Source organism: Xenopus laevis, chromosome 9_10S (genome assembly GCF_017654675.1).
Source record: "Xenopus laevis strain J_2021 chromosome 9_10S, Xenopus_laevis_v10.1, whole genome shotgun sequence".
Taxonomy (NCBI): Eukaryota; Metazoa; Chordata; class Amphibia; order Anura; family Pipidae; genus Xenopus; species Xenopus laevis.
The window spans coordinates 102326518-102346060 of record NC_054388.1 but is presented as its reverse complement, the minus strand read 5'-3'; the positions used below and the strand labels follow the sequence as shown (position 1 = coordinate 102346060).

The 19543-nt window shown below is 41.3% G+C and overlaps 1 protein-coding gene across 3 annotated transcripts in view; it reads left to right on the top strand.

Annotated features, from left to right (window-relative positions):
* Positions 1–19543, top strand: part of caskin1.S (CASK interacting protein 1 S homeolog) — a 164772-nt gene that overhangs the window by 88256 nt on the left and 56973 nt on the right. For all 3 annotated transcript variants that reach the window (XM_041578007.1, XM_041578006.1, XM_041578008.1), the window contains exon 2: positions 6966–7017. In XM_041578007.1, coding sequence (XP_041433941.1) covers positions 6966–7017 — 52 coding nt within the window. The remainder of the gene's footprint in view (positions 1–6965; positions 7018–19543) is intronic.

The window sequence follows — 19543 nt, the reverse complement described above, 5'->3', positions numbered from 1 at the left end:
GCAGTGCTTTAGATGCAGTTTGTATAAATAAGCTGCTGTGTAGTAATGATGTGCTGGCAGGGCCGCCATTATAAATCATGGGTCCCTGTACAACAAAACTTTCTGGGCTCCCTAGGCCCCACCCACCCCATCTACAACTTCAGCTCCATTCGCGACTTCAGGACTTCAACTCCTTTCATAGCGTTAGGTCTTTTCGCAGTTTCGGGACATCAACTTCGGCTCCTTTCGTGGCTTTGGGTCTTTTCGTGGCTTTGGGACTTTGGCTCTTCGGGACCTTGGCTCTTCGGGACTTCGGCGGTTCAGAACTCGGCAGGTACAGCACAGCTTTGACGCTGCCAAGTGGGTCCCGGGTATTTCGAAAAGTGAAGCACAGCCTGGCCCCCCTTTGGGCTCAGGCCCAGTACAACAGTACCCCCTGTGCCACCCTGTGTGCTGGTTCAAGTCAGACAATCACCGTTTTTTGCAGTTTCATGGCATACTTCACGCTCCTCTGCCCAAAGCCGTCACTCGTACACCTGCAGTTGCCCATGTCCCTCAGACGTCAGAGAGAATGCAGGTAAATAAAAAATGACAGCTCACCAGGTCAGTCCAGATGTGGGTCAGCCAAAAGCTGATCTACACACATAAATACTTTGTAGACATGGGGGCGGCCATTTCAGTTGAAATAGGGTAATAGGGAACACAGTGACATCACAGACAACAGATAAGAATACCATGGTTTTAGTTCTTAAACTGGGAGATTACCAAATATCTCTCATGAAGTAGCAGATTTGAAGATCCATGTTTTGGAAATTGCCCCTGGAACAACCCCATCTTGCAGGATGATAATTTGCTAATCTTTAACTTTATTATGACTGCAAATATTGCTTTTCTTACAAAAAAGATCCCCAGGCCCATGGGAACTACAATGAGTGACTTAATCAATCATCACCTCCCTAGGTCCAGGATTCCATAATCCGACTGTCCTTATAGTAATTGCATTTCATAGACCACAAAAGCAATCTCTGGTTCATCTGCCTCCTCTCTGATTTCTATAAGGCCATTCACAAAACATTTTCTGTGCAACCCTCTTAAGTGCTTTGTAGGCCTCTTCTAAGTATATAGATGACAAAATATTTCAGGGTAACAACTTTTATTGACCGTAGGAGTATATTTCTATTTCTCTTAAAGTTATTCTGTAAATGCAATTGCTATTGAAATCAATGTAGCAGAAGCTCTGCTCTAGCTGTGCTCCAGTGCGGAGTCTCCAGTTCCCACAATGCTTTGCATATTCTTTGATTAACAGACCCGTGAAGAAGCATGAAAGACATTGTGGGAATTGGAGTCTTGTCATAATGAGATCTTGCCAGACTAATCAAACTGCCTTCTATGAGGAGGTGAGCAGAAACCTAGACTCTGGGGTTGCAGTGGATGTGATCTACGTAGATTTTGCAAAAGCATTTGATACAGTTCCACACAGAAGGCTACTGGATGGAGCAAAGAGGTCTGCTTCAATGTAATGAAGGCTGAACACAGTGTGCAATGTGCACAAAGATTATAGACATATAACAGACATATAGTGGGGGATCCTTTTTCCCAGGTAGTGGTGTGATGGCAGATTCTATTGGTGCCTTATAGAGTGACCTGGATTACTTATTGAATAAGCATAATATGCAAGGCTATATTGATATTAAGATCTACAGTCAGTATAGTATCTAAATATACAGTTCATACAGTATATGTGAGTTTATATATCGGTCTGTTTTTGTGTGTGAAACAAAAAACAGAGGGGTTTCATTTGATGGAATTCTGTTTTTTATTTTCAACCAAATGTAACTATGTAACTATATTTGAAAAGTCAAGAGAAGATATGTAGAGAACTGAAATGGCTGCACATATACCATTATGCCTAAAACATTTGCAGATATCTTCAAAATTTATTTTAAAAAAATTAAAATCATCCAAAAAGTCATTAGTTTGGTAAAGTTTCCATTCTACAGTCAAAGGGTTAGAGCCCTAATTTATACAGTAGATATAACTGGGCATAGTGTAGGTCCTGCAACTCTTACACTACCTCAATTAAAGGGGACCTGTCACCTTACGAAATGATTCCAAATCCTAATTTATGCTGTTAGTCAAACAAATGACATTTCACTTACACTATAAAAATTATTGAAATCTTGTGTTTATTAGTAATGGAATTTACAATCACAGCAGACAGGCAGGTGCCATTTTGAAGATGCTGTTATTAATGCAGGCTCTTCACCATCCCAAAATCTTGTTTATGTGCCAGAATGGGGCACCTGATCCCCATGTCTATTACTGGATGCACATTTATATTGTAAGGAGGATGGGGAATATGGTGAGTGCGGTGAAAGTGCAAAATGGAAAGTAAAAGTAATTGCCTGCCCCACCTCTATGCCTACGGCATATATGATTGACAGCTGAGACTTTTAGTAGAGTTCATAACTGGAATGGATGTTTTAATAACAAAAATAATTTGGGTTTTATGTTTAATTCAAACAGGACTTTTATACGGCTTTTTACGTCTGGGTGACAGGTTCGCTTTAACTACTCTCAACTGTCCCAATGTGGCATTTTGAAAAAGTGGGAGGGTTATGGTTGCTTCAGGGGCATGTCTTAGCATAACTGGGTGTGACCAGAGAATATGGAGCATGGCCTAAAGCTCCCTCATTTTCAAGTAGGAAATGGAGCAAGTCTCTCCATATGACAGTCAATAGCCAGACTTCTTCTGAATGCCTGATGGCTAAGAAGGGAAGCGCCAGTGAGCAGATTGCAGATACGCCCTATGTTACATGGTTGGAGATGAGATTCATGTCACAGATTCAGTTTAGTCATTGAATTGCATGTAACCGGTGAGCCATAACTAACCGTGTGCGGACTGACTTACTCTGTGTGTGTCCCAGACAGAGAGACATGATAAAAACGTGTTATTTTCTCTTTTTATTCATCCATGATTCTTCATAATCAGTGGGCTTTGTTCTGTCGGAGAATAAAAGGTAAATCTCTCCAGCTACCGCCTGTTGCCATCACAGCAGTGTGGGAGCTGAAACAAAAATAAGTGATTTCTTCTCAGACTGCAAATAAAACCCACGGCATTAAGTTAAGAATAGTGTGATTTAAATAGCAGTAGTGCTTACAACAGAATCTGATTAGAGACAGGGACAGGGTTCTGGAAGTTATATTATAAGTTACTGAGGAGTTTCATGACCATATAAAAACAGGTCATGGAACTCCGAGGTAACTTCTAATATCCTCATATTTTTCAACTGGGGGTACTTTATTTATTATAATACACAAGTTTCAGTGAGTCATGTGACAGAAATGACATCAGAACTCACCGTTTATAACTGATGACATCAGAACTCACCATTTATAAGGATATCATTTACAGGATATTTATGGCTTTTGTGTATTATATAGTTATATTCATAAGTGGCCTAATAATCTTACCAAGCTGAACTATAGATTTCAGTAATTTACAAAAAAAGTAATTTAAAAAAAGTTAAATTTTTCACCCTGAGCCACCATTTTATAATAGTCTCTGTGCTCACTCAGAGATCACCTGACCAGAAATACTACAGCTGTAACAACTCTGACTGTAACCGGAAGAATTGTGGGAGCAAATGACAAAACTTTGTCCAGTAATTGGCTCATGTGACGTAATTTGTATGTGTGCCCTTGTTTATTTGTGTGCACAGTGAATTATGTGGTCCCAGGTGGTGGTGCTTAGAACTTAATGAATCAGTTAATAGTGCTGCTCCAGCAGAATTCTGTACTGAAATCCATTTCTCAAAAGAGCAAACAGATTTTTTTATATTCAATTTTGAAATCTGACATGGGGCTAGACATTTTGTCAATTTCCCAGCTGCCCCTGGTCATGTGACTTGTGCCTGCACTTTAGGAGAGAAATACTTTCTGGCAGGCTGCTGTTTTTCCTTCTCAATGTAACTGAATGTGTCTCAGTGGGACATGGGTTTTTACTATGGAGTGTTGTTCTTAGATCTACCAGGCAACTGTTATCTTGTGTTAGGGAGCTGCTATCTGGTTACCTTCCCATTGTTCTGTTGTTTGGCTGCTGGGGGGGGGAAAGGGAGGGGGTGATATCACTCCAACTTGCAGTACAGCAGTAAAGAGTGATTGAAGTTTATCAGAGCACAAGTCACATGACTTGGGGCAGCTGGGAAATTGACAATATGTCTAGCGCCATGTCAGATTTCAAAATTGTATATAAAAAAATCTGTTTGCTCTTTTGAGAAATGGATTTCAGTGCAGAATTCTGCTGGAGCAGCACTATTAACTGATTCATTTTGAAAAAAAAATGTTTTCCCATGACAGTATCCCTTTAAAATAAAAATTTGTCAAGGAAATGGAGTCTAGGGGAGACGGCCTTTCTCTAATTTGGAGCTTTCTGGATAGCAGGTTTCTGGATAATGGATCCCATACCTGTATATATTTTTATTAGGGATGCACTGAATCTAGGATTCTGTTCAGGATTCGGCCTTTCTGCCCGGCCGAACCGAATCCTAATTTGCATTAGGGGAGGGAAATTGCGTGACTTTTTGTCACAAAACAAGGAAGTAAAAAATGTTTTCCCCTTCCCACCCCTAATTTGCATATGCAAATTAGGATTTGGTTCGGTACATCTCTAATTTCTATATACACTACTAGGGTTTTCACCTGCCCAGTTTTTGACCTGGACAGCCCAGTTTTTTGAAGGGCTGCCCGGGTCAAAACTGCCTGTCCTGTTTCCAAAAAAGGAAAACCATGCAGGATTTCCTAAGATTGGTGTGGCGATCAACCAATCGACGATCACCATGTCCTAACCCCGCCCTTGAGACACGCCGCCTCACATCACAGGCCCACCCCAATACATCATGGCCCGCCCCTATACCTGGAGTTTGGCAGTAAAAAAGTTGGCAACCCTATACACTGCATTGTTTGGGAGAACACCTGAAATGACGCCAGAGCGACTTTTTAGGAGCATTTAAATGTAAGCCAGCTCCTTCTCATCAAACATTGACTTGTCCAAACATTGTTCTAATACACACATGCGAAACAAAGGAACAGTAGACTTTTAGCTTCATTTGCTTGTAGCTAGTTCTTGCCACAAGTCGCTTCTCATTGATGTCGGTGCTGATCCGGGTCCTGCAATTATCACCCCAAAACACCACAGTGTAATTTTAACCGTGAACACGCCACTTAAAATAACCTGGCTAATAACAGGTCTCAACACTTTGGTTCTACTGATTTAATGTCATGCTATTCCATTAATAACATAAAGTTCAATATTAGAGAATTAGCCATTAATGACTTTTTTCTACACCTGATTTTTCAGCCAATTCTCTAGCAATATTCCTACATCAATGCCAGAGATCAATAGGCTTTGTACAGTAATAGTTTTCAAGGCACTGTATCAGAGGGAGGTCATTTTATTGACTTTACAGAAAGCTTCCTGGTCGGGGGTCGGCCATATTGGATTTTCTGTGACAAAAACAAAGTTACTCCTCCATCTTGGTCTCATGTAAAGGGGAAGGATTGGACGGTTGACTGTAAATAATATTGCTAACTTTACATGCAATTTAGTGGTTCTCAAACTGGGGTTGCCAGCCCAGTTTATTGAAAGGAATTAGAAAAAACAGGATTCCCTATGACTGACATGGCGATAGGCCAATTGAAGTGGCCCCTGATGTTACAACCCGTCCCCCACAGCATCACAACTCCACCCCAATTGCTCCCCGGCCCCACACCCTGCGCGTATACAACTGGGCCAAAAGGGGGCAACCCTAGGCTGAACCCCAAAGCAAAGCCCAAAACAGCTGAAGTGTGTGCACAGCCCAAAGACCAATCAGGGTAAAATGTCATGCAGTGGAATAACTAAATATTGTCCTGTTTTACCAATATAAATTGAAATTGATCATTAGTTAGGCCCTCGTGGGGCAACTACAGCTCCTTGGCCTCCCTGCAACTGCAGGGTCTGCTTCCTCTGTACTTACACCCCAGATTTCAAGTGAATTACACTTTTGCATTTTTCTAGAACTGTGGCATGTTTTTGGGCTCTGATATTCTTAAGGATGCTGGGGATTTGTCAAGAATTTGCTGAAGAGCCTCCACCTTTGCAGGGATGCTTAGACTGTTTTCTTGCAGCAGTTGCAGCCACTGGTTGTGATGGTGTGATGTGTAGGCGGTAGCTGAAATACAACAGCAGCAGCAGGTTTGACGCATCCTTCATAGTAACGTAACTTCCTCCTTAGTGGTTCTAGTGTGGCTAAACATGGCACCTGTGCAGCTATTGGTGATTCCAATATCCAAACTGTAAGCTCCTGTGTGCAAGACCTGTATGCTATAGACGTGAATGTCAACCTTTTAAAGGGGTGGTTCACCTATAAGGTAACTTATGTTATAGAACGACCACTTTTCATTTGGTCTTCATTATTTATGTTTTAAAAGTTTATTAATTATTCGCCTTTCCAGCTTTCAAATGGGGGGTCGCTGACCCCATCTGAAAACAAATGCGCTGTAAGGCTACAATGTTTTGTTCTCGCCTATTCATATTCTAGTCTCTTATTCAAATCAGTGTATGGTTGCTAGGGGAATTTTGAAATTGCATACAGCTGCTGAATTAAAACTCAAAAACCACAGATAATAAAAATGAAAACCAATTGCAATTTGTCTCAGAATATCACGCTGTACATCCACCTAAAAATGAATTTAAAGATGAACAACCCCTTTAAAGATAAATAAAATAAATGTACATATGTGCATAGTGCTGGGGAATAATTTTCCTGTTTTGAATAATGGATAATAATCACATCTTGTCCCAAAGCAAGTTATACGGGCTGTACATCTTTAATTGATGCTGTGCAGATGTGGTGTGACAGCGCCTGCTTGATGCGCCCGTATCTGCAACATATGGCTGCTCTATATTCTGACTAATTGCTCCTCTCTCTCCCCTTTTGTCACAGAGCTTCTGGGTTCTGCAAAGAGAGTGAATGTAAATTTCCAAGACACCGATGGGTAAGTGACAACTTCCTCCTTGTTCCTTTGTCATCCATCACTACTATATATATATGTGTAATGTCTTCTATACTTGCAGCATTGGCTGGGATTGTTACATAGCTTGCTGACATCTGTGTGATGTGATGCCGAGTGTGATAAAGGAGTTGGAGACGTTACTGTATCATATCACGCAGCACATAATACAGATCTCTATAATTTGTTACATTTATAAATATCAGTGAAATATTTTGTCTTTAAAGATCAAATAGAAAACTCTTAGGGGGTTATTTATCAAAGTCCGGCCGAACTAGAATCCAAAATGTACCCTCATTTAAAAAAACATGAAAAAATCATATCGGGAAAAAAACGGATTTTCGGATTTTTGCATGAAAAATTCAAATTTTGCAGATTTGACGCTCAAAAAGTCAGAATTTTTTTTTGCGAAATCAGCAGAAGAATCCGAAATGTTCGCATTATCATAAAAAACCTAGTGCAGACCATAATATCTTCAAATTGCAATTAGGACATCTGCCATTGACTTCTACAGGTCCTTGACAGGTTAAAGATGGAGTATTTTCGGATTCAGGCTTCTCGGGGTATAATAAATCTCAAACAATATCAGTTTTTTTTTTCAATAAAAATTTGCATTTCATAGTAAAAAAAGACTCAAATACCCCTCTTAGTATCCGTTATGCCTTTTAGGAAAATGCCATGGCAAAGTTAGAGTTGTTTTTAGAGGGTTGCAAAAGAGTGGCCCACCAGGTCCCTGCACATACCAAGGTCCCATATAGCAGAAGATGATCATTGGTAGAGAGAGGCAGCAGCTACAGCAGGGCAAGGTAACAACAGCAGGGCAAGATGGTGACTGTAGGACAGGATGGCAGCAGCAGGGCAAGCTGTAGACAGCAGGACAAGATGGTGGCAGTAGGGGGCAAGGTGATGACAGTAGGCCGGATTTACATAGTGGGCACCCCTAGATCTGCTCCCTCCCCTTCACTCAAGCGCATGCGCACTGGAGATTGGCGTGCAGGAAATTAAAAAAAAAAAACAATAAAAAAAAAAAGAAAAATCTCCTGCGTGTCCCAAGTGCTACGGAACCAATGCAGATGCATCTGGGCAGCATGCCATCCCTAAAATCCTGCTGCCCTTGGCCTGGGTTAGAGTTACCACCAGGACAGCCCGGTATTTCAAAGGGATTTCCGGGTGAAACCTTCTTTTCCGGATAGGACTTTCAAAATAATGACATGGCGATCAGCCAATCGCCAAAGTTATCAGTCCTGCCCCCAACATCACCGGTACTGCTTGATGTCACTAGCCCCACCCCAACATCACTGGCTCCACCTCCAACAGCATCCGCCCCGCCCCCTGCCCGTTTTCCATCCCTAGCAATGAAGGCAACCCTAGCCTGGGCCTTTGTGATTTTGGAATGTAAAGAAAAAGCAGGGCCGACCGGCACTCAAACGAGAGAATAAGTTAAAAAAAAAATATTATTTACCCAAAGTTAAAAAATGTATATCTGCATCTCTATCCACCCTACACGTTTCGCACCAACTTAGGGAACTTAGTCATCGGCTTGAGTAAAAGAAGATTGTGACAGTAGGGCAAGATGGTGACAACGTGACCAGATGGTGGGGTGGCAGCAGGGCGAGATCACTTTCTTTCCATAGTAGGGTTAGATGGGGAAGGAACCAGACCACTTGGTCTTCCTTATTGTAGTTCCTAACATTTTTGATGGTGAAATTTGACAGTGGGAGGTCAGTGGAGTAGAGGGGAGCCCAGTGCTAGCTGAAGAACAGGAAGAACTAGATAAGTATGAAAAATGGTAAAGAAAATGTAAGAGATTAGAAAAAACGCTGGAAGAAAAATATTTAGAAGAAAGCAAGACAGATGTACAGGTATAGGATCCCTTATCCAGAAACCCGATATCCAGAAAGCTCCAAATTACAGAATGGCTGTCTCCCATAGACTCCATTTTATCCAAATAATCCGAATTTTTAAAAATGATTTCCTTTTTCTCTGTAATAATAAAACAGTAGCTTGTACTTGATCCCAACTAAGATATAATTAATCCTTATTGGAAGCAAAACCAGCCTATTGGGTTTATTTAATGTTTAAATGAATTTCTAGTAGACTTAAGGTATGAAGATAAAATCTTTGGTTCATGGCCTTTCCGTTTTTCAGAATTTAACAAACTTAACATATGCAAATTAGGGGCAGGGAAGGAAAAAGTGGAAAAAAATCTTTGTTTGTGACGAAAAGTCACATGAGTTCCCTACCTGCCCCTAATTTACATATGCAAATGAGGATTTTAATTTGTTTTGCCAGGCAGAAGTATTCAGCCAAATCCGAATCTTGCTGAAAAAGGCTGAATCCTGGCCGAATCCCGAACCGAATCCTGGATTCGGTGCATCCCTAATTTCCACTTCAATGTTATTTTCATTGATAGGGATTTTTTTTTTATTTGTATTTTGCGTCGGTGCAGAGAGATAAATCTAGGCCAACTTTCGGTTAAACAATTGATGTTATCAACACTTTCCCAAACAAATGTGCCGTGAGTCGCTGGAGAAGCAGAGGTGTTAATGAGGCCGGGGATATAGTGCGCCAAATGGAATTAATTAGTTCCTGAAAGGCTGGGATGGAGATTGTGGGTTTTTTTTAATCTTGTTTTAGGCTGCAGTTTTTAGATTCTAAATATACCTCTGCTTTTTAGAACAAATGCATTAAAATTACAGCACAAGAATGTGTGACATTCTCCAGAGGAAGGGCTGTTGGTGGCCGGCGGCTGTACATACACTGGGGCCTTCTGGGACTTATAGAAGGTTCTAGTCTCCAGATCTGTCACTTTTGAGGCGGGACTGTAATTGGGGACCCAGTAAACTTTGGGTGCTGGAGAATCTCAGTAAACCTTTAAAATAAGTCTAAAATTCATGATCTAATCTCTTCTGTAATTTACATTCATTATTTATTTTCTTTCGATTCCAAGATATTAAGGGATACATGTACTGTTAATATGAATGAATTCTGTTACAGCGCCACCTGCTGGTCAGTTTCCAACCAGAAAGTAGGAGGCTGCTCTGATGTTCTTCTGGATAGGAAAACAATTGGAAATCTTTCTCAAATCTTTCCTAAGCAGAAGAACATCAGAGCAGTCTCTTTCCTTCTCCTGACAACTTCCTTGACTACTTGGTGGTCAGACTGGTGGGAAACTGACCAGCAGGTGGCGCTGTTGTAACAAAATTCATTTATGTGAACATAATATATATCCCTCAATATCTTGGAATAAAAACAAAATATTTTATCTAGGGTTTTGTTTTTTTTTAAAGGGGTTGTTCACCTTTGAATTAACTTTAGGTATGATGCAGAAAGTAATATTCAATTGGTTTTCATTTTTTTTTGTGGTTTTTGAGTTATTTATTCAGCAGCTCTCCAGTTTGCAATTTCAATAATCTGGTTGCTAGGGTCTAAATTACCCTAACAACCATGCATTGATTTGAATAAGAGACTGGAATATGAATAGGAGAGGCCTGAATAGAAAGATGAGTAATAAAAAGTAGCAATAACAATACATTCGTAGCCTTACAGAGCGTTTGTCTTTAGATGGGGTCAGCGACCCCCATTTTAAAGCTGGAAAGAAAAAGGCAAATAATTTAAAAAACTATTAATAAATAATTAAGACACTCTGAAAAGTTGCTTTGAATTGTCCGACCTCGGCTGCTGGCAATGAAAGGGTTTAAAGGGCCTACCCACGTAGAAAAGAACAAACATCCGTCAGTTAATTGATTTGGTTATCTGAACGTCAGATGACTCTCAGCTGTGTTGTATTTGTGTGCCTTTTATGTAATGCCACAACAACGTCCAGTCTCCATGTGCCCATGCAGGGTGTATTGTAGCTGATAAGGTCACTATTATGGGTCACTGGCCTTTCTATGTCCTATCATCTTTGATAAAAGCAGTATTTGTTTAGCTGTTATATTATATATTACCAGCTTTCAAACGGGGGTCACTGACCCCATCTAACAACAAATGCTCTGTAAAGCTACAAATGTACTGTTATTGCTACTTTGTATTCCTCATCCTATTATTCTGATCCTCTCCCATTCATATTCTGGTATTTTGTTCAAATCAGGGCATGGTTGCTAGGTTCATTTGAATCCTAGCAACCAGATTGCTTGAATAACAATTTGGAGCGCTGTTGAATAAAAAGCTAAATTACGCGAAAACCGTAATAAAAAATGAAAACCAATTGCAAATTGTCTCAGACTATCACTCTCTACATCATACTAAGGGCTCTTACTCACGAGCGGTTCTTCTGCGTTCAGCCGCAGGGGAGCGCAGGAATAGACGCATTACATTTTTTCCAATGGGGCTGTACTCACACAGGCGCGTGTAGGCGCCGAATGCAGAAAAAATGCAGCATGTTGCGTCTCAACCTGCGTTCGGCGCCTACACGCGCCTGTGTGAGTACAGCCCCATTGGAAAAAATGTAATGCGTCTATTCCTGAACGCAGAAGAACGGAACGCAGGGGAGCGCAGATACAACCGCTCGTAAATAAGAGCCCTAAAGTTAACTCAACAACCCCTTTAAATTGCAAAATGGAGAACTGCTGAATAAAAAGCTAAATAACTCAAAAACCACAAATACTAAAAAATGAAAACAAACTGCTCTCTACATCATACTTAGGGGCAGATTTATTAAGGGTCGAATTGATAATTCAAACTCGAATTTTCTAATGGTCAAAACTGCCAAATTCGATTAGGAAATTATTCAAACAAGATTTGAGTTTTTCAAAAAATTCAAATTTTCGAGATTTATGATACTCTGGCCCTTTAAGAGTTTGAATTAGACTATTCGTCACCTAAAACCTGCAGAATTGTTGTATAAGTCAATGGGGGAAAAAAACTTGAATCGAGTTTGATCAAATTCGATTCAAATTCGTTCGAGTTTTCGATAAAATTAGTCAAGAGTTTAAGATATTTGATTTTTATAATAAATAATCGAATATTCAAATTTTGAGTAAAATTAAAAAAAAACTCACATGCATTCAAAATTCGAATATTGATATATGTGCCTCTAAAAAGATATCTGATGATGATTTAGTGTTTAGTTACTAAGCGTTGCTTAAAACCTGCTTCCTTGCAGCGTCATGGGTCTTAGGTTCAATTCCAGCCTGGAAGGAGTTGTAATGTTGTACGGAATATGCCGTCTCTATATATATATGAATAATAAGAACAGTCGATGGTTCGCCTCTCACTGAGCACAAGTTATAACTGGAACATGACATTCCCCCCCATACAGCCTCAGTGAGGGTCCTAGAGAACAATATGTGTGGGCGCCACCTGGTGGTGAGTGTGGCAATTAGGGAACATCTATGAATATGGTGTATAACCCGCCCCTTCCTCTGTCCCGGCTAGCATGCTAATTACCAAATTGCTATATGGTAGCACCGACTGCTTCCTTTTATCTGGAGTTCGTTCTTATCTCTCCGAGTTAATTAAAACCCTTGATCAGTAATTGTTTATAGTAATAAATACAGCACTTTTTTTATTTTGTTTTCCTGCATTTAGGGGGTTTTATGTTGTTCTTCCTATTATATCACGTGCAAGCCAGACAGAATAAGAGGCTGCATTTGTCAAGCCTGTACGGTGAAGCCGTGATTTGTACCAGCAGAGAAGGCTTCATTGCTTGCTGTGCAAGGGCTTGTACATATGTGTGTATCAGCGTGACCCAGCATTGCTCTATAATGGGAATTCCTGTGTATTAACTAGGGATGCACAGAATCCAGGATTCGGTTCGGGATTCGGCCTTTTTCAGCAGGATTCGGATTCCCTGTGCCTGGCCGAACCGAATCCGAATCCTAATTTGCATATGTAAATTAGGGGCAGTTAGGGAAATCACATGACGTCATCACAAAAAATTATTTTTCCCCCACCTTTTCCTTTCCTTCCCCTAATATGCATATGCAAATTAGGATTCGGTTTGGTATTCGGCCGAATCTTTCACCAAGGATTCGGGGATTGGGCCGAATCCCAAATAGTGGATTCGGTGCATCCCTAGTATTAACTGCTATTCCTATCTGTAAGTATATTAGTACTCATGGGGAATTGGCAACCGTAAGGCTTGTGAAGCGTACAGGGTAGTCAGCACAGCCTCCTGGCTTTTTCTTATTTGTGGTGCAAGTTTTCCACAGGTATAAACTTTCCGATTACAAGATGAAACAGCACCACTCCTTAATAAAATAAAAATGCCTTTATTGGAACCCTTTAGGGCATTACAGTCTTTGCCCTAAGGCTTATACCACACTCACTACTTTGGCCATTTGTTTTGCCTTGGCATCCAAATGCAGAGCCAGAGTGTTGGCACCCGTCTCTGAGCTCTGAACCCTGTTGCTGCCCCTGATGTACTGGCTGCATTCAGCTGTATTGATCAAGGCAGCTGCCTTCTGGGGGTCCTTGCTGTCCTGAGGCAGCCTTTTTGATGCCACCGTCCTTTGTACCCAGCCTAGGGGGGCTGCATTGCTAGTGCCAATTGTGCTAGAGCGCAATTGATTTATAAAATGGAATTTCGGCTCTTAAAGTTACAAGGAGAGGCATATTTGCTGGTAACTTGCCTTCTGCTGCCATCTGGGGCAACTTGTCTCATGGCAGCAGCACTTCTGCATAAGGGTTAAGAGGGGGAAGGCATATGCCCCCTGCCCCCAACTTGCTCAAATACAAGAGGTCCCCTGCACTCAACCTATTATCAATATATTCAAGACATTGAGACATTTGTTGCCTTAAGCTACCAAAAAATGTCTTACCCTTTAAATAAAACAGGGATTGTTTGTCCAAATATTGCAATATATTTAAGCTGGCCAATTTTCCCATAAAAGGCCACTATAAGAAAATCTTATCACAAATGTGACTTTTCATAGACTGGGAAATGATTCGCGTTGGGGGATACAAGGGAAAGATTCTCAATGCTAAAGACTTGTGGCGCGCCGGTGTAACCTGCATGTTGGTGGATGTATCAGAGCGGAGGTAACCCATCTCCTGGGAGTTGACATGATAATTGTGTGAATGTGCCGTTTCTCCTAAACAAATGGATGCCAGCGGGGGTCTGTCTGTTGCTTGGTGAATGTGGAATCAATGCTGCAGGAAAGGTGTTGTACAAAGTATAACAGTCTCATTTCAATTGCCCTGAGCTTCACATCAGGGTAAAACATGGGATATTTGGGGGATATTGGGTCTGCTGCCTTCGCTCAGCATAGCCAGGTGAACCCCTTTTTAGCTGTTGGTGGGTTCAGGTGAAGGGCAGCCGTTCGGGCATCCCTAATGTACACAGAGAAAACAGCGGCACAGTTGTGCACAAGCTACAACATCAGGACACATGGTCGAAAGTAAAGCATGGAATTAACACCCGTCTTACAGTGGACCTGTCACCCAAACATAAAAAGCTGTATTAGAAAAGTCCTTTTCTAATTAAGCATGAAATCCAAATCCTTTTTTTTTTAAAGCATTCATAGCTTTATTTTAAAATCGTAGCTGTCAATCAAATTTCGCCTGCCCCTCCTCTATGCAAACTATTACTTTCACTTCCCATTCAGCACTTCCTAGATGCCACTGCTCTCCCCACATTCCCCCAGTTCTCTTCACCATTTAATTGTGTAGCCAGGGCATGGGGATGGACATCAGGTCCCCCATTCTGCTGCACAAACAAGATTCTGAGATGATACAAGACTTGTCTTAATAACAGTGTCCACAATATTGCTCCTGCCTGCTTGTTATAATTATGAGTTCCAAGACTGAAGGAAAGAAGATTCAATTTATTTATACAGTGTTATTAAAGTACATCTTTAAGGAGATTTTACTTTCAGGGACCCCTTAGTGGGATACGCGATTTACACCCTAACGAGCTAAGGAAGATCTGCTCCTCACTCAATATGCTGATTTGCATCCATACGATTGTCCTCTGGTGCTGGGAGCCTGAGGATAAATATCCTCCCATCCAAGACTAATGCCAGTCCTATACCTTGAGAGGGGCAGTTGGAGTATATGGTGATGACCTGGTGTTCTGTCTGCATACATTCTACCCTCTGTCTGTAATGAGAATTATATTCCCCCTCGACCAGCCATAACAACTGCCTTGTTCCCTTACTGCAGTGATCCCCGAGAATTGGCTCGTGAATAACATGTTGCTCACCAACCCCTTGGATGTTGCTCCCAGTGGCCCCAAAGCAGGTGCTAATTTTTGAATTCTTGGCTTGGAGTCAAGTTTTAATTGCATAAAAACCAGGTGTACTGCCCAACAGAGGGGCAAATTCTCTAAGATGCGAAGTTGCGCCAGGCGCAACTTCGCCGCACTTTGCCAGGCGTAGTTTCGCCAGGGCTCCGCAAATTCACTAAAATCCGAAGTTGCGCACAGGGGTAGCGTAAGGTTGCGAAGTTGCGCTAGCGTTGATTCGCTATATAAAGCGAAGTTACGCTAGCGAAGGCTAATTTGCATACGGCGTGAAATTCAAATTTCAATGGAGGAACACGTATCTGCACTACAAATGCCTAGAAAACCTTCAAATCTGCAAATAAAAATTTTATTTTGCCCTACACATGTGCCCACTGTCTAGGTAAGTTGCCATGAGTCAGGAAATGTAGGGGGGAGGAAGGGGAGCCCCAAAAAAATTTCGATCTTTTTCAGCCTATCAGCCATCATGTAGAAAACACGCCAGCGTTTTTTTGGGACTTAGAAAAAAAATTGACTTTTTTTTAAACAATCCCTATCTACTCTATTGCGTTTCGCCAGGTCTGAGGTGGCGAAGGAAGTCTAGCGTAAAAGGTAGCGTTCAGTACACTACGCAAGTTAGTGAATTTGCGTAGTTTCGTCGCTAGCGAAATTTCGCCTGGTGTAAGGTTGCGAAGTAACACTAGCGAAACTACGCCAGCGTTCGTTAGTGAATTTGCGCAGTAGCGAAAATGCCAAACACTAGCGAATTAACGCTAGCGTTCGGCGCTTCGCATCTTAGTGAATTTGCCCCAGAGTCTCCTTTAGGCTGCCAGTCCACATTGGGGCTACCAAATGGCCAATCACAGACCTTACTTGGCACCTTCAGGAACATTGCTTGAATTGTTCACCAACTCTTTATACATTTGAATGTGGCTCACAGTTATAAAAAAAACATTGGGGACAGCTAACTTATTGCATGGACCTACCTCCTGACTATTGAGCATTTAAAAAACCAGACGATTTGTGCTGTGCCCCCCAATTAATTTTGTCTTAACCGATTATGCCCAAACACCCTAAATCTGCTCAAGACCCTACTCATTGTCTGGTTATCCCTGTGTCTTTTGGGGTGTAAGTTTAGGGAATTTATTTTAGCTTAATCAGGATTATTGTAAACTGAGAGCAGAATGTGGGCTTCTCTATACTTTGTGGCAATAACACCATTCTCACACTGCTCAGCAGGGACATAACTACACAGGAAGCAGACCCTTCTCCTGTGCTCAAGAGTGCAAAGGGCCCAGTGAGGCCCTTGTCCCCCCCCAGCAGCCAAACATAAGAACAATGGGAAGGTAACCAGATAGCAGCTCCCTAACACAAGATAACAGCTGCCTGGTAGATCTAACAACAACACTCAATAGTAAAAACCCATGTCCCACTGAGACACATTCAGTTACATTGAGAAGGAAAAACAGCAGCCTGCCAGAAAGCATTTCTCTCCTAAAGTGCAGGCACAAGTCACATGACCAGGGGCAGCTGGGAAATTGACAAAATGTCTAGCCCCATGTCAGATTTCAAAATTGAATATCAAAAAATATGTTTGCTCTTTTGAGAAATGGATTTCAGTGCAGAATTCTGCTGGAGCAGCACTATTAACTGATTCATTTTGAAAAAAATTTTTTTTCCCATGACAGTATCCCTTTAACTATCAATTTCAATAATAAATCAGATTATAATATTCTGGGGCCCTAAAGTGAATTTTCTGTGAGGCCTAGTAAGTAACATCTAGTAACACCAATGCTACTTGGGTAAATATGGCTCCCACCTTTACCTGGGACCCTAGGTATGGTCAGGGTATTATCTACAAGGAGTATGTAAAGTATATTCCCCCCTGTCTGTATGATTTTTCTCTGGGCACTCCAGTCCAAAAACTCTAAAAACACACAGGCAGGTTAATTGGCTCCTGATAAAACTGGCCACAGTGTGTGTGTGAATGTGATAGGGGCCTTAGACTGTAAGCTCTACTGGGGCAGGGGCAGATGTGAATGTGAATCTGTCATTTACTGGAGCAGCTGTCATATCAGTGTCATAGCTGACTGATAGAGATGTAAATAAACATTAGAGCTGGGGTGCTGTGTATGACCGAGCACTGGACCCTAGAGGCCTGGTTGATATGGTATGAACACCCAAAGGACAAGTGGTCTGTGTCCCATAGGAAGGAGCTAGTTGTGTTACAGGCGAGTATTTTGTGGAGAGGTGTACTCATCAGCAGGGTGTTACTTTGCCTTAACCTGGGGAGCTAAGGTGGGTTATTAGATACATTAGATATATGGACATGGTGACTGTCTCCCAGTGTGTCTTGACATACCCAGCCTTGCTATAATAGACAAAGGAGTTTAGGTATAATGTCTGCCTAAGGGTCTGTCGCTGGTATGAGAGTCTCTCATATCGATTGGTCTTGTATCTGCTTGGCATCTAGTGAGTGAGGCTAATCAATTAGGAGATATGTTAAGGCAAGACTGCAAGTTTCTCCTGTATAAATCACATTCTGAGAACATAGAGATAAAGGCAAATATCTGATTGGTCGCTATGCATAATTTTACTGGAGCAACTTAGCTCAGTCCTCTGGAAAACTCTTTGCACCAAAATTATTCTCAGAAATTATTTTTAAAAACCGAAAAGCATGAAAGCCAGTTGCTTTAACAAACCGTGTAACTGTGTTTTAAGATCCTTTCCTTTATGTTCTGTACCGAGGAAAACCAGACAATAGCGGCTTTATTTTAAACCATGAAAACATAAACAGCGGAACATGAAAGGAGGTTTTTTTTATACTCGGTATCAGAGAATTTCAAAGAGTTTTGAATTTATGCTCTGTCTGTGTATTCAAAGCCACAACGTGGTGCCCATTCTCCAGACTTAGCCCACTGATGGCGTATGGGTTCCTGCTGATCTGTCTAGTGACTACTGAGCGAGGCTGCGTGCAAAGGCAGGGATAGGAATAATACAAGATCAACTTATTCCATCAGACTGAATCAGCCAGAGGCGTGTGTCCAGTTAATGTGACAATCTCAGAAACGGCAGTTAGAGACAAACAAAGTTGCCGCCTGGCCCATTAGTACAGGTATAGGATCCGTTATTCCGGAAACCCGTTATCCAAAAAGCTCCGAATTACAGAAAGGTTGTCTCCCATAGACTCCATTTTATTCAAATAATCTAAATTTTTAAAAATAATTTCCTTTTTCTCTGTAATAATAAAACAGTAGCTTGTACTTGATCCCAGCTAAGATATAATTAATTCTTGTTGGACGCAAACAGGCCTATTGGGTTTATTTAATGTTTATATGATTTTCTAGAAGACTTGAAAGATCCATTATCTGGAAAAAACCCTGGTCCCGGTCATTCTGGATAACAGGTCCCATACCTGTACAGTAAATCTGAGTTCCATGACCTATATAAAAACACTCGGCCTTCGGCCTCGTGTTTTTATATGGTCATGAAACTCCTCGGTAACTTATAATATCCTTATATTTTACAAGAGGGGGTACTTTATTCACTATATATTTATATGAATGGGAATTACATAGCTGACAAATGTTTCTAACACAGCCTCTGGTTTTGGATCTATGTTCCTGGAAATTATTGTCCCTGGCAATGTCTTTGATTCTTAAAAACTAGGGATGCACCTAATCCTGGATTCGGTTCGGGATTCAGCCAGGATTCTGCCTTTTTCAGCAGGATTCGGATTCGGCCAAATCCTTCTGCCTGGCTGAACCGAATCCTAATTTGCATATGTAAATTAGGGGTGGGGAGGCAAATCACGTGACTGTTTGTCACAAAACAAGGAAGTAAAAAATGTTTTCCCCTTCCAACCCCTAATTTGCATATGCAAATTGGGGTCGGAATCGGTTCGGTATTCGGCCGAATCTTTCGCAAAGGGTTCAGGGTTACGGCCGAATCCAAAAAAGTGGATTCGGTGCATCCCTATTAAAAACTGATCATCTGCCCCGAGGTAGTTCAGTGTTCTTATGGCAAGAGGTCAGTTCTCATATTATGGCAAGATTGTCGTACTATTTCTACAAGGATGTCAGTTCTCATTATCTTTAAGCAAGAGGTCAGTTCTCATTATCTTTAAGCAAGAGGTCAGTTCTCAAGTTCTTATGTTGAGGGACCAGTTCTCACTGTCATATGGCAAGAGGTTAGTTCTCATTGTCTTATGGCAAGAGTTCAGTTCTCATGGTCTTGTAGCAAGAAGTCAGTTCTCATTATCTTATAGCAAGATGTCAGCTCTCGTGGTCTTATGGCAAGAGGTTAGTTCTCATTGTCTTATGGCAAGAGTTCAGTTCTCATGGTTTT